We start from the raw sequence: 16,413 nt of genomic DNA, 5'->3' as shown, positions 1-16,413 counted from the left end.
CCCACCTGCTATCGAGATACCAATCCTACTTTAATATGACAGTTAGTTTCATTTTCTGGTTTTTGTTTGTTTGTTTGTTTGTTTGTTTGTTTGTTTCTTGAATTAAGCGACAAAAGCACTCGGGAAACTGAACAGATTTCATGTGCCTAGCTATTATCTGGCATTTGCAATGGACAGGTCAGACAAATGACAGGAATTGTTTTTAATCAAGGTCTTATGCAGGTGGCACACTCACCAAAACAAAAGTGCAGCATGCTTGGGGTCTGCTCTGATCGGGTCCTATTTTAAATCTGCGCAACTCATCCACCTTAGCCAAAGAATGACAAGCACTTAGGAAGCCACGGCGCATGTGGCCGTAGGAGAAGTTCCTTATGTCCCTCTTGCTGTAAAGAGCTGAATAGCTCAAGCAGACACAGCAAGCATGCTGCTCACCCCATAATATCTATGTTTATTTGTTAGCAATATGCTTGCTTTCAAGTTTCAATTATAATTTCAGGATTTTAGCGTAAGCATAAAATTAAAAAAAAAGCTCTAAACTTATTTTTAAGACTTTGTCCACCAATGTGTATGCACACATGGTACGTCATTCTGTGGTGCTATTTCTGAATTTTAAACTATTTTAGGCTCACGTTAAATTGACACATAAACATACACATTTATGGAATGCCATGAAATGTTCATGCACATACATTCTGTCAAATCTCAGAAAGCATACTCATATCCTCAAACGTTATTTTAGATGGTAAAATTCCAAGTCCTTCTAACTTTGTAGTACATTCTTTATAGTTACCCCAGTTGGACGTAGAACAACTTGTACGTAAGGTATTGTAGGTGATGTAGGAGCTACACACAAAAAGAGTTATGATCTCTATTCTTCAAATATACTGCTGTGTGATGTCAGAATCATTCCTGTAATGAAGACAGAAGGTGAGAATCCCTCACACAAGGACCAGAGATGCATTCTGGGTAGGCCCCTTAGTTCTGGATTCAGAGTCCCTGCATTTGCTATTCAGTGTTTAGTTCAATAACTCAGTTTCCTCCCCTGCAATTAGCTGTGTAGGGTGAGGGAGAAATTACTTATTATTTATTGTCTAATTAGTGTCAGAAGACTGTTCAGCACATAGGGTTTTGTCAGTGATATAGCTTGTGTTGGCTTTTTTCAATGACTGAGAGAATCACACCCAGGGCTTTGTCACATTCTTTGAGACTGTGATAAGTGGCTTACTTCTAATATCTTAAAACATAATGAGAAAGTCGTAGACAATGCCTTGTGTGGATTCAGAAAAATCAGAGAGCTTCTAGACAGAATTGTCACTTCAAGTTCTTCAAACAATTGAAATTATTGAATATAAATATTAAAACGGTTGGTATGATAAAAGAAAAAAATGATGGAGTGTCTGACGTCTGCTTGGCATTCTTGACATCTCTTAAAATCTCAGTTACAGATTTTGATGTTTAAATGCCATAATTATAGGACAGATAATAGAGGCAAACTATCTAATGCTTTTAAAATTATGCACTAATAATTTAAAAATCGTTACTAATAATAGGAGAGAAAGGCTACTTTTATCTTTAGCATCCATCTGTGAGCTGCAGCAGGAGAGGACAGAGGACAGCAGGTCACAGTGTGTAGGGAGGACAGAGCAGCAGTGCGTAAACCCGTAAAGATGTTTCTTATACACTGTGCAGCGGGGTTTAAATGGGGTTCTCTGTACCCTGTGTACTGGGCTTCCAATGTTTTCCTTTTGCTGAATTTCATCAACAAAAGTTGGGACCCCACTGTGGCTCTAACCGTGCCATTTGTTAAGAAGGCAGGTGAAGTTACAGAAAGCTCAGTGGTTTAGCTAGGAGTGCGTGAGGCATGAGGAGAATGCTGGTCAGACGTCCCAGGTCTGCCTCTGGCTAGTGGTTTGTTGTTGTTTAACCACATCTTCTAACATTGAACACCAGAAGGAAGTAAAAAAAAAAATTAAATTCTCATAGAAAGGTGGCAAGGTCTACTCTATACATTTAACCATCAAGTGGAGGTTTGAAAATATAAGTTAAAGCTTCTTCTGCTTCAAGAGTTATCTTTAGACACTGGCCTATTCAGGGTCAGAGGCTTTAAATCTCTCATTCTTCACAGGCAGCCTGGGTGGAGAGGCAGAGGGTTTTGTCAACTTCATTCATCCACCTGCCTCTGCTTCAGAGAGAGGTGTCTCCCTCCTCTTTGTTGTATTGAGTTTTAAAATAAGACCCACTTTAATTTTTTTTAAAGTCTGTTATTTTAAAAAGTTCTACAACCAATGATACTGAAAGTCTAGGTGCACCTGCATTGACCGTATCAACCAATGAGGCGTGTATAGTATGATAATTGGACACTGTTGAGAAAGAAGTCAGTCTACACAGATCATTGACACGCTCCAAGGGAGGAGATAGCATCTTATCTACACCTCCCTAATGTTTCCCTTCTTGACTGTCGGCACCCCCCCCACTTTGTGTCAATCTTTGTACAGACAGGTCTGTCAGCAATGAACTGAGTGCTCTCCTGAAACTCTGATGTCTCACAGCTTTTCAGTAAAGCAGTTTGTAATGTGACCCAAAGTGTCTCAGAAAAGTGACTGTGCACTTGCTTCTAGGACCAGCATGCACAGAAACGAGAACAGACTTTTAGGCAAAAGAACATTCAGTGTCATTAATAATGGTGGGAAAAGAATGACTCAGACCATGGAAAATCAACTCAAACCATGGAAAATCAACGCAGTTATTTATTATAGTATATTCATTTTGTTTAACTATAAAAATAACTGAGCAGAATGAAAAAGTGAGTTCTTAAAAGTTCTTTGGTGTTTCTGTTGGCTGAGATCCCAGCAGCGGAGGAAAGGATAGGGAGGGAGTTGTAGAAATTCATTCAGCCATGAGTAACTGGGGAAGGGAAGAAGATGTCTGCATGCATGGTGCAAACAACCCCGAGGCTGCTTTCTCCAGCTTGGATTGCCCCTGTTCCCTCAAGGGACACTTACCAGGTACAAGAATTTTCAGAATTGCCCGTGTCAGAGATTTAAGCACCATCATGTAACACTAACATAACAAATGCACTAGGACTTTAACACACTTAGAAATCATTTGTTTCCGATCCATTCTAGAATGACATCAGAAGGAAATATTTTGAAATGCTAAGTTTTGCTCAGAGTGACACTGATGTCTTAGACTAGTAAAGGTGGGAGCATGGCAGCTTCCAGGCAGGCCTGGTGCAGTCTGAGCTGAAAGTTCTCCATCTTCATCCGAAAGCTTCTAGTGGGAGACTGACTTCCAGGCAGCTAGGATGAGGGTCTTAAAGCCCATACCCACAGTGACAACCCTACTCCAACAAAGCCACACCTCCTAATAGTGGCACTCTCCGGGCCAGGCATATCCAAACCATTACACAACCTAAGCTATTTAATGGAGGAGAGAGAGATAAAGAAAATCTGATTAGAGGTAGTTGCCCAATTTCTTCTTTATAATTTCCTGTATTCCCAGATGTTCTATAATATGCATGAGTTATTTTTGTAATAAAAATACAGTAAACACTGAAATAGCTCCAAACATGAATTTTCTGAGCCATCGTGACTCCATACAGTAAGTCCCGGTGGAGAGTATGAAGCCAGGCTGTTTGGCTAACGGTGTAGAGGAAAGTCCAGAGGCCATGTAGACCTTGTGACCCTTCCCACAGGCAGGCAGTGTTACGACCTCATTTCTCCGCACTCAGAGACTATGAAAGTAACATTATAGGTAGCTACTGGAACAGACACAATCTGGAGAGCTGAAAGAACTGGGCACTGGATGTGTTAGCCAACATTTTAAGTATGATGGAATATTTCTTCTGCCTTCAGTATTGCTGGAAAATGTGGGAGAGGAGCTGGACCCGATTCTAGAGCCTCTTCTGTTGAAGCAGACCTTCAAGCAGGGTGGGAGCGTGTGCATCCGGCTTGGAGACTCCACCATCGAATATGCTCCTGACTTCCGCTTCTACATCACGACCAAGCTGAGGAACCCGCACTACCTCCCCGAGACATCAGTGAAGGCCAGTGCTGTCCTTTTTCATTTCCTTATCACATCTCCTGATCTCTGATCATGTTTTCGCACTCAGTCATAAGAGGACCAGGTCTTCCTAAGACAGCAGAAACGTGTCCTCTCTATTTCCTGAAATTCCGTGCTGGGAAGAATGCCCACCAGAATCCAACCCACACACTCACCCTTGGGCGGTTCCACCGGTGTCAAGTGCTCAGATCTTTTCTATTGAAAATACTGAACACGGGCAGCCCCGCTAAACATGGGCAGCCCCGCTGAACGGCAGGTGGCAGATGATGTTGGTACAATCATCTCATCTCTGATAGGTGAGCATGAAGCCTGCTCTTAAGGGGTTCACACTGTGCACACAGCAGTGTGTGCAGAGTGAGTGTAACATGTGGGCTATGAAAAGTGGGCGTGGCAGTCTCCGCAGCGTGTCCTGGATGGGACCTGGGAGTGTACACATGGACCGATGAACACAGCTGAGGCTGAGGGCCAGAGGAGATGGGAGTTTGTGTGATGGTCCAGCTTGGTTTTGAAAACATAATGGAAATGCTGTGGCCACTGTTTTTAATTAGCGAAACACGATGTTATTTAAGCACTCAAACAACAACAACAACAACAAATAAACAACCCCTCCCCACCAAAACCCACCTGGTATTTCTCTCTGCGTTAGGAAAGAGACAAACATAGTTATGGGTGTGGATTTGAACTGCTGCTCTAGCCCAGATGTGGCTACACTGTTCAACATCTGTGCATCAGTCCCCTCATTTGTAAATGATCATAATAACATTACTATGTCACTGAGGGAAGCAAAAACTCTGAATAAGTTAGTCTCCATAAAATGCTCAGAATGAGGCCTAGTGGATTGAGTTTATAAGAATTTTTGCTGTTAGCATGACTATTTAATTTTCCAACATATGGAGAAAAAGAATAAAACATGAGGAAATAAAATGCCAAGGCTGTGTTAAGAAAAAAAAATTAATAAATGGTACAGAAATTACCTCCCTACTTTCCAGTAAAGCACGTGGTCTCACATAGAGCACAAACAGCCCCGGGTTGGATTATAACTGGTTATGACAGAAGTCGGAAGCCGCAGCGGGGAGGACACAGATCTGAGTACGGCTCAGCACCGAAATCCCTGTGATTCCCCCCCCCCCCCCCCAGTGCTTTATTGCTCCACTATTTTAATTGCTGGGGTTGATTAAGTGGGGATTAGGAAGCTTGGTGAGGTACTTACTTACTTTCATTTACATATTTAAATATGTCTTTTCACCCTCCACATTTTAGGGTCTTTCCTGTGCCTTCTGCTTTCAAAAGCGCCCACGGGAGGGTGCCATACCACACATCCTTTTGAGTCTAAATGAAAATGCTATCTTGCCGCTGTGTTTGTAGGGTTTCAAATGCTTTGTGAACATGTGGCTACATTTGCGAAAATCTTGGTTTCAAAGATCTGACATCATTAGGCTTGCAGTGAACAGGTTTCTGTCTGAAGGCAGCGAAACAAAAGTTATAAATCAGGCATGCTGCTAACGCTCTTTCCACATGAAAATGGGTATATACTGTATAGTTGGTTCGTCATCCCATATTAATCTCTTAATAGGATCAGTTTTGATGTTTTTTATGATGATCACTTCACCTAAACCAATGACTGCATGCGTATATACTGTACACGGTGGTATTGGATGTAGTAAAACATATTAAAATCCCAGCTCGGGGCTTCTTCCCTGCCCTAGACCATTTATGTTCCTGGATGAAAGCACACACCGCCTTTATGTCTTTAAGATGCCTTACGCAGCACAACAGCCTGGCCGCTGCCTCCCCTCCAAGTCGTTAGAACCTTGGTTCTTATGGATAACCCCGAGTTATCACTTCCTATTTACTATTTCAACTGGGCTGCTCTTAACTCCAATTGGCCAGCCCACAAGGCCATGTTGTTTGTTTGTTTGTTTGTTTGTTTTTTAATGGTTCAGCTATCCCATGGCTGCTTTTCCTCCCTAAACATTCTTCTATTCTATGGCAGCTTCTTTTTTCTCCCTCCTCATGGTCGGCCCTCTCTCTCCTGCAAGCCAGCAAAATCCAAACCCCACCCGGTGTCTCTTCTGCCCAGCTATTGGCTGACAGCATCTTTACCCACCAATCAGAATTAACTTAGGGTCAGGGTTGCAGGGGCTACGTTCAGACTCCAGGTCTTGGGGGCCATCACTTAACCCCCAATGTCTAGGACGATAGACAGTAAAACAAAACCTCAACAGCTGGAGGCTGGGCACTGAGAAGATGGAGTAAAAGACCAGCGGGGTGGCACTAACGTGAAGCGGGCCCCAGGTTTGGGTGAGAGAACGAGTCGCCTGTCTCGGGTACCAGAGGAAGCTGCTCTTCACTTGATGCCTCAGTCAGCAAGTTTCCGTACAAAGACAAAACGACCGGTCCCTGCAGACGGAATAGTCTCTTGCCGGCAAAGGCAGGGAGATGTGGTGCCACCCGTACGGCAGCCAGATCTCAGACACTGTGCTGAAAAGACAAAGATGGCATCAGTAACAGCACTGCATGTTTCCGTTCGGAAGAAAAGGAAATCCGTGTGTACAGGCTGTGGCGCCAGTTCAGAAGCCAGGCGAAACCGCTAAAGGCTCTACACAGTTCAGGGTTACATCCTGAACTCATCCATAAGACAGTGGTGGCTCGTGCCGCGACCCAGCAGTTTGTACCTAATGTAAATATGGGGTTGAACAGGACCCAGTCAAGCCTTCAGTTTCTCTGCTGGGACTTGGCACGGTGTGGAGCAGAGTATGCAAGCGGCTGGTTCTCTTCCATCCCTTACCCCCTCCCCCTTTCTCCCCTTTATTTCCTCCTTCCCCTCCCCCCTCCTCCTCTTTTCCTCCTTGCCTTTCCTTCTTTCTCTTTTATTCTTTATGGTTGAAACAAACCCCATTGCATATATACACGGTTTTCCTGATCCGACCCTCTGGGGCTGGATGCCTAGGTCGGTTCCAGAATTTAGCCATTCTGTTAGTGCGGTTTGGAGCGTCCCTGTGCACCGTTCTCTGTAATTAGCGGACCAGGAGTCCTCTGAGTAAGTACCCAGGTACAGCCAGGTCCCATGCAACTTCTTTCTCTAGTTTTGTTTTAGGAAATCTCCATAATGGTTTCCTTAGGGGCTGGGATAGTTTACATCCTCACAATCACCTGAACTCTTTTTCCCTGGATGATTGTCTGCATGGATTGTTTATTATAATAATTGACATTTGACTGGAGTCATATGGAATCTCAATATAATTCTGATTTCCTTCTCTGATGGCTTAGAGAGCTTAAACATTTTTTTCACGTTTATTGGACACTTGTATTTCATTTTTGAGAACTTCCTGTTCAGTTCATTAACCCATTTACCTGCCTGTGTGGTTTGTTTGCTTGTTCTCTTTCTTTCTTTCTTTCTTTCTTTCTTCCTTTCTTCCTTTCTTTTTTTGCAGTGAGGCAGAAGACAGAAGAAATATTCTAGCTATTAATCCTCTATCAGATGTATAACTGCCAAAGATTTTCTCCCTTTTTGAAGGTTATCTCTTCACCCAACCAGCCATTTCCCTTGGTGAAGAATTTTGACTTTCATAAAGCCACACACGTCACTTATTCGTCTTATTTTCTGGAGTCACCTCTGACTATACCCCTAAGTCTTTCCCCTTCTTTCATCCACTTGGAGTTTTTGTGAGGAGTGAAAGACGGGGTGTAGTTCATGCTTCTCCAAGTGGGCACCAGCTTTTAAGTTCCACATGTCATAGAGACAGTGGCTTCATCAACCTTATTTTTGTTTTGCTGTTGAAAACTCAGTTGTTATAGCTGTCTGGGCTTATGCTTAGATCTCCATTCTATCCCACTGATTTGTACAGTTTGGGGATGTAGCCTGCTTTAAATCCATGTGTGAGACAAAGGCAAGCCACGAGGCGTCTGATCCAGAGTCGGGTATGGCCCGGGGCATAGACTTCCGCTGTTCTCAGTTTTGCCCTTCCTCCCACTGCGGAAGCCTGTGTCCATCGGGCTGGCAGGACAGAGGAGCCAACAAGGCAGGCACAGTTCTCACCTTTGTGCTGCCCACAGAACAGTCTTGCTTGGGAAAGGTCGAGGAGCTTCTCAGTGGAGAGGGCGAGGCCCCAGTCCTGCATCCTACCAGTTCCAGACGGAGAATGAAAGCTTGCGCTACGGTTGCAGGGATGCCATGCGCACCGTGACTAAGCAGGCCATTCGAGAGGCCAGACTGAAGGAGATCAAGGAGGAGCTTCTACCCCGAGAGAAGCTCAAGACAGACTTTGAAGACAACCCCAGTGACCTCCAGCTGCTCTGCCATGATCTGACCTTGCACCCGGCAGTGGTAAAGCCTCATTTGGGCAACGTCCCTGACTACTTGGTTCCTGCTGCTCTTCGTGTCCTTGTACATCCTCGAAAGAAACGGAGAAAGATGCCCTTCTCTAGGAAGGTTGAGAAGGTGAAGACCTAGAACCCACCGCGTGACTTCAAGCACAGGGGAAAGAAACCTAAACCTACAGCAAAGCCATCTTGAGGCTGCCTGAGGCTGAGGACACTGAACGGGGCTTCCTGGCCTGGATGGAGTGGGCTTCTCACTCTATTTGTGAGCACATTCTGGTGCTCGCTGTTTGGACAGACTGTACTTTGAGGAAGCAGCTTTGGACATCCGGTCTCCTTCATAGTGCTGGGCTGCCATTTTGTCCATTAGCAGAATAAAGATTCCAGCTGCCCCAGGCTGTGACCCTCTGGGGTGTGGAAGAGACTGCTTCCCCAAATCTCCACAGTTGACAGACTTTGGAAAACAAAAAACAAAAACCTTCCCTCACAGCATATCAGAGCAGTGCTCTCTCTTAAGATTGTTTCAAATGACACCTCTAAGGAGCCTTAAAAAGTGAAACAGTCTAGCTTGTAGTCAGAGTTGTTTCCAACCTCATTCTAACCTAATACTTTCACTGATAAAGAACCATCAGGAATCAGACCAGTTGGAACTGGGAATACACCCACTGTTATAAGTATTTGATTTCTGACTGTCACAGCTTTTATTGGATTTTAATGCTGGTACCATTGCTGCCTGTCATCTCCGTGAATTCTATTTTCATTCATGTGACATTCACAATTCCTGTTCAGTGAACAGAACCTTGAACCGCACACACAGAAGTGCTCAGAGTGGGGGAAAAAACAATGCAGTTTCAAAATACATTCTTTCACTTATAGGTCACGTTGTTAAACTTCATGATAACTCCCGAGGGAATGCAGGATCAGCTTTTGGGAATCGTGGTGGCCCGGGAAAGGCCAGACCTTGAAGAAGAAAAGCAAGCCTTGATCCTACAAGGAGCTGAAAACAAAAGGTTGGGAACAGCATGAAGTGCAGGTTGTATATATATGTATGTATGTATGTATATATATATATGTATGTATATATATAATGTATATGTATGTATATATCTCAAATGGAAATTTGGTTTAGGGTTAAGTTTTTGTATGTATGTATGTATGTATGTATGTATGTATGTATGTATTATGTGTCTGTGTGTCTTCTGTGTGGGTATCTCTAGAGGCCAGAAAAGGGTGAGAATGGCAGAGGAGCCATTGGAAGTGGAGTTACAAACAGTTGTGAGCTGCCTGGTAAGGGTGCTGGGATTTGAACCCAAGTCCTGGAAGAACAGCGTACTCTTAATTGCCGAGCTATCTCTCCAGCTCCTCCCCCATATGGAAGAGTTTTTAATGCCGTGCCTGCAGGGCCTCTGCATTAACCTGGAAACCGCACTGCTGAGTCTTTCTCCCAGGCACAGGAAGAACACGGAGGCTTGCCGCAGACACGGAGTGTGAGTCTTCCGTTCCTCAACAGAAGGTCCAGCACAGAAGCTTCTGGGTTCACTGCACAACCGAAGTGACCTGTTTTCTTTGGGGCATAGTATCTGTGTCACATTAAACTCTCTAAATCATTTAAAAGTTCAGGAAGTAAATGGCCTGGTACCTTGGGTCCCCTCTGAGAAGAGGTGCTAGGTGGCAGAGGAGATGGGCTCGCCCCATTTCACTCCGGGTATCGCATGAGTGGTCATTAAAGGGAGCTGAGCAGGCAGGCCATGTCTTGGTGACGTCTCACAAGATAAATTGGTCTCACCGCATCTCCTTTTCAGATAATTGTCACGGCATGACACATTTCTTTAGGTTACAAGGTCTCTGTTTCTTAGAAAAGACTGCATGTTTCAAGTCATTTTAAAACCATTTCTTTTCTGAGAAAGCCGTGCTTCATTCCAGGCAGCTAAAGGAAATAGAAGACAAGATTTTGGAAGTTCTCTCGTCTTCGGAAGGCAACATATTGGAAGACGAGACTGCAATTAAGATATTGTCTTCCTCCAAGGCTTTGGCTAATGAGATCTCCCAGAAGCAGGAAGTGGCTGAGGAGACTGAGAAGAAGATCGACAACACCCGCATGGGCTATCGGCCCATCGCTATCCATTCTTCCATCCTGTTCTTCTCCATCGCCGACCTGGCCAACATCGAGCCCATGTACCAGTACTCACTGATCTGGTTCATTAACCTGTTCATCCTGTCCATTGAGAACTCGGAGAAGTCAGACATCTTAGCAAAAAGGTACGGAAAGGGGGAAATGAAGGTTTTCCTTGTCATTTCAGGATGGCGTGAATGTCACAGCCATGGACCTCAAGAGGTCTTCACTCCTCGTGTGACCAGAGTGAGAACAATGTGTGTAGCTTTAGTTGGAAAATAATGGTCCACAGAGCTGTAGCTGAACGGACTTAAGTCAGCTCAAGCAGGGCAAACATGGCTCTGACAGGCCTTGCCCAACCCTCCCGTTCCCTCTGCCTTGCTAAAAACCCTTAGATTACTTTCCTGAAGCTAGCCACCAGAGGTCTATTCTCTTATGGCCACTTCCTCTTCCTGAGACTGACTACCAAGGTCCAGCTGTCAAAGTATTGAAGTCCAGCATCAAAAGCCCACTTTGACTCACCTAAGTAAATGCTCAATTAAAATTGGATATCAAACACTATGCTTTCCCTTTATCTTTATAAATTGACATTTTCCAATGGGCCACTTCTGTCTCCTCTTTACCCAAAGGCAGTTCTTTGTCCTCTCCCCTCTCCTGTAGGACAAATAGCCCCCCTCCTTAATATTCCCTCTTTCCCCTCTCTTCTATCTCTTCTGTTTATCTTTTATTCTCTGCTCTTTGTCTCTCTGGGGAAAATAAATCTCTTTGTACTGACAACTTGGTCTAGGGATATCCTGAACCAATACTAAACCTTTCAGTAGGACTGCAATGTAATTCTAGAAAAAGAAAGCAATTAGTTTTATTTACCATTTGCAGAATCCCTTATTGACTTCTGGGACCTAGAAAGGAGTTTTGTCCTCCAATGATAAACACTCTCTCAGCTACCACTAAAACTATAGTTTTACATTTGGGCTTCCTACATCAAAACTACCAGATACCAGGAAAAAAGCAAAAATCTAATATTGATTATTTTTGATAATCACACAACTTCTTTTTATATTACGATTATCTAGAGAAAACATATTATTTACTATTGAATCATGTATATATAAAAAGCAAAAACATGAAGTGATGAGTTATTTCTCAGCCACAAGTGAAAGGAGCCAATTCAAGCCAGATTAGATTATATTAAAGGCAGGTTTATTGGGAAGCTGCTCTCAGGTGGTGAGTGCACTGGCCCCCAAGAACCAAGGCCTAGGAAGTTGCCATGGGGAAAATGGAGGGGTAGAAGAGGGATAGAAAAAGAGAGAAAAGGGCACTTGTGCAGAGAGAGAAGAAGAAAAGAAGAGCAAGAAACCAAAATGTCTGGATTATATAAAGAAGATTTTTCTGGGGGAAGGGCAGCCCAGCCCCTGAGATAGAAAATTTAGGGTTGGAGGGAAGGTATGCCAGGTAGGGACTGAGGGATGCTGGAAGAACCTGGACAGATCTGCTTTGACATATAAAATATGCAGCTCAGTCCCTTGTCTTGGGGGGTTAGAAACCAAATGGGACTTCATTAAAAGGTAAAGCTTCTGTAGGGCAAAGGACACTGTCAATAGGACAAAATGGCAACCAACAGATTGAAAAAAGATCTTTAACAACCTTATATCTGATATAGGGCTAATATCCAATATATACAAAGAACTCAAGAAATCAAACTCTAGAGAACTAAATAACCCTATTAAAAATGGGGTACAGAGTTAAACAAATAATTCTCAACTGAGGAATATCAAATGGCTGCAAAGCACCTAAAGAAATGTTTAACATCCTTAGTCATCATGGAACTGCAAATCAAAATAACCCTGAGATTCCACCTCACACCAGTCAGAATGGTTGGTGATCTAGTGACAGCAGATGCTGGTGAGAATGTGGAGAAAGAGGAACACTTCTCCATTTTTTTTTTTTTTTTTTTTTTTTTTTTTTGTGGGACAGCAAGCTGGTACAACCACTCTGGAAATCAGTGTGGTGATTCCTCAGAAAACCGGACATAGTACTTAGTACCTGGAGACCCAGCTATACCACTCCTGGGCATATACCCAAAAGAGGCTCCAACATGTAAGAAGGACACAGGCTCCACTATGTTCATAGCAGCCTTATTTATAATAGCCAGAAGCTAGAAAGAACCCAGATGTCCTTCAACAGGGGAATGGATACAGAAAATGTGGTACATTTACACAATGGAGTACTACTTAGCTATTAAAAACAATGATTTCATGGAATTCTTAGGCAAATGGATGGAAGTAGAAAAATATCATCCTGAGTGAGAGAACCCAGACACAAAAGAACACATACGGTATGCACTCACTGATGAGTGGACATTAGCCCTAAAGTTCAAAACACCCAAGATATAATTCACAGACCATATGAAGCTCAAGAAGAAGGAAGACTAAAATGTGAATGCTTCAGTACTTCTAAGAAGGGGGAACAACATACTCCTGGGAGGAAATACAGGGTCAGAGTGGAGCAGTGACTGAAGGAAAGGCCACCCAGAGACTGCCCCACCTGAGGATTCATCCCAAATTCAGTCACCAAACCCAGTCACTATTGCTGATGCCAAGAAGTGCTTACTGACGAGAGCCTGATATGGATGCCCCTGAGAGGCTCTGCCAGAGCCATACTGATACAGATTAAGAGGCTTGCAGCTAACCATCAGACTGAACACAGGGACCTCAATGGAGGGGTTAAAGAAGGGACTGAAGGAACTGAAGGGGTTTGCAATCCCATAGGAAGAACAACACTATCAACCAACCGGGCCCTCCAGAGCTCCCAGGGACTAAACCACCAACCAAAGAGCACACATGGGGGACCTGTGGCTCCAGCCACATATGTAGCAGAGGATGGCATTGTCTGGCATCAAGGAGAAGCTCTTGGTCCTGTAAAGGCTCCATTCTCCATTGTAGGGGATGCCAGGGTGTTGAGGTGGGAGTGGGTGGGTGGAGGGGGAGCACCCTCATAGAAGCAGGGGGAGGAGGAAAGGGGAGGTTGGAGGGGAAACTGGGAAAGGGGATAACATTTGAAATGTAAATACGGAAACCATCCAAGAAAAAAAAAAGATCTTGTTTAAGCTCAAGTCAACAAGAGGATACAACTCATCTGACTTGTTAGAGAACTTTTCAGTTTAGCATTTGTTTCTAATTTTTAGTGTTTGTTTCTAGTCCTTGAAGTTTTCAAGTTAATGAGTATTACTGAAGAAAAACAAAATTGTAGGTGATCTTTCTAAAAAATTTTCCATATGTTTCTAGTTAATTAGACACACACATCTGTTTTCTACACTGAATTTGTTCTGGGACAGGATTTTTCTTTATTTTGATCACTGTATGTGTGTGTATGGGCATGATGCATGCTTGCCTGTCCACATCAGGATTAGAGGACAGCCTTAGGAGTTGGTCCCTACCTTGTTTTGGTTCAGGCCAGGACTCGCTGGTTGTTCAGTGCTGTGTGCTCCGGGCTAGCTGATCTGGGGTAGCAGAAGGCTTTCCTGTCTCAGTCTCCTGATTTATAATCGTGCACTGTGACACCCAGCTTTCTGGCCTTTAGGGATCTGAACTGAGGTCCTCAGGCTTGTGTGGCAAGGGTATTCTTCCTGCTGAGTCATCTCTGTCTCACCAGGTTCCTTTTCAGTGCAATTCTCAATCTCAGCCTTGTTCAGCACAACAGCCATCTGGGCAGTGGCTGCACAGTGCAGAGGCAGGTAGAACTCTGTGAATTTGAGGTTGGCCTTGTCTACACAGCACAGTTCCAGGAAAGTCAGGGCTACACAGTGAGACCCTGTCTTAAAAAAAAAATACAAAAAAACAAAACAAAACAAAATATACAAAACCTTACCGTCCTAGTCAGGGTTTCTATTCCTGCACAAACATCATGACCATGAAGCAAGTTGGGGAGGAAAGGGTTTATTCAGATTACCCTTCCACATGCTGTTCATCACCAAAGGAAGTCAGGACTGAACCCCAAGCAGGTCAGGAAGCAGGAGCTGATGCAGAGGCCATGGAGGGATGTTACTTACTGGCTTGCTTCCCCTGGCTTGCTCAGCCTGCATTCTTATAGAACCCAGGTCTACCAGCCCAGGAATGGCTCCACCCACAATGGGCTGGCTCCTCCCCCCTTGGTCACTAGTTGAAAAAATGTCTTACAGCTGGATCTCATGGAGGCATTTCCCCAACTGAGGCTCCTTTCTCTGTGATAACTCCAGCCTGTGTCACGTTGACACACAAACCCAGCTGGTACACATACTAAAATCCCAATAGCCACCACAATGTTTTCTTCTACTTAGTTTAAAGTCTAGCTGTTCTCTGGAGTCTGAGGAGAGAATTGCTCTGACCAGCCCTGGAGAGCAGGGTTTTTTTTTTTTTTTTTTTGTACAGGATTGAAAAGTTACAATGATTCCATGCTTCAAACAGATTTTTTTTTTCTGTCCCAAATTAGACTCATTCAAGCTGGGCTTGTTTTTGTTTTGTTTTTATCATACTGGTAACAAAGCCCTTGAAATTAAAGAAAAGCAAATCCCTTTTACCTTAATACACGATTTCGATAAAAATGTAGAAAACAAACACAGCTTTTCATTTGTAGTTAAAAATCCTTGATCTGAAAGCAGCGAAAACTGTACCTGTGACTACTGAAAATGTGAACTATAGACAGGCTAATAGAGAAGATGAATTCATTTTTTCCTTGAAGCTACCATTGTGCCTACAGAAATGTGCAAAACTGAGTTTTTACAAGGAAACATGTCTGTGTAGCTAGCGTCCAGACAGAGCGTGAGCAGGGCCCTTTGCAGTCTCTCCCTCCTGCAAGGCAGCCACTGTCCAGCTCGAAGCACCAGCAGCAGACTTGCCCATTTTAGAAGTTTGTCCAAACAGACCCACTGAAGGTGTTCTCAGGGGCTGGCATTTAGCACTCCACCCCTTACCCGTGGAACTCACAAGTATCGTTCTGTGTAGTGAAGCTTGCATTTTTAAGTGTGTGCTTATTTGTTGGGAAAGGCTAATTAAAATCTAAATCTCCTAACCCCAGCATCCTCTCCAGAAGGACATTAGAGGGAGGAAGCCGTTTGAAAACCGAATAAGCATTAAACCAGAGTGCGCCGCGCATTAGGTCTTGAGGGAGATTTCAAAGAACACAGTGGTATCGCGCCTTAGAGTAACCGAGGTCGTGAGTAGTTAATCATCACTCTTCCTGCTAACTGTGGACCATCTGTGTTAGCAAACTGACTTTAGGAAGAGGAAGAACAAACTTACATATGAGGGGATGACTCCGCACAGAGCCTGGTGAGGTTACCGCAACTGTCCTTCCGCAGGCCTTGGGTTAACACTTCAGTGCAATGGCTTCCAGGACATTGGCAGACATTAAGATATACCTAGGTCTTAAAACAAGTTCCAACTAGGTTTTGAAGTGATTTTTTTTTTTTTTAGAATATACATTTCTATGTACTATATATTCTAAATAATATACATTTCTCTATAATATACATTCATTAGGTAACAACACCTACCTTGCAATCTTGGTATGAGTTCCATCCCCAGACTCATGTTGAAAGGAGAAAGTCACCCTTTGACCCCCATGGGTGCACTGTAGCATGTGCACACCCACATCTATGTCTCACACACACAAGACAATAAATAAAGTCAAAGAGTTTAAGTGCATCCGAGAGTAGAAAATACTTGTAAAATGTTAAGTTCTTGAATCTGAGGCTCTAAGAAAAGAGAGGTAGGGGTGGACTATCCCTGTATTTTCCACAGGAGGAGGCAGGTCTTCCACTTACTTTCTAAACATCTGTTTGGCCTGACACTGTCCTAAAACTGTCGGTCCCCTCTGCTCTCGAGAATACAAGCTGCCAACAAGTATCCCCATGCACGGCATTTGGTGACAACTCATGCACA

The 16,413-nt window shown here is 43.7% G+C and overlaps 1 protein-coding gene across 1 annotated transcript in view; it reads left to right on the top strand.

Annotated features, from left to right (window-relative positions):
* Window positions 1-16,413, top strand: part of DNAH7 (dynein axonemal heavy chain 7) — a gene marked incomplete at both ends in the record, with an annotated part of 241,149 nt that overhangs the window by 167,428 nt on the left and 57,308 nt on the right. The window contains 3 exons of the mRNA XM_080932888.1: window positions 3,855-4,045; window positions 9,259-9,392; window positions 10,306-10,641. Coding sequence (XP_080789014.1) covers window positions 3,855-4,045; window positions 9,259-9,392; window positions 10,306-10,641 — 661 coding nt within the window. The remainder of the gene's footprint in view (window positions 1-3,854; window positions 4,046-9,258; window positions 9,393-10,305; window positions 10,642-16,413) is intronic.

This window comes from Micromys minutus, assembly GCF_963924665.1.
Source record: "Micromys minutus genome assembly, chromosome: 19".
Classification (NCBI taxonomy): domain Eukaryota; kingdom Metazoa; phylum Chordata; class Mammalia; order Rodentia; family Muridae; genus Micromys; species Micromys minutus.
The sequence above is the reverse complement of the archived record's forward strand: the minus strand, read 5'-3'. Positions and strand labels throughout refer to the sequence as shown.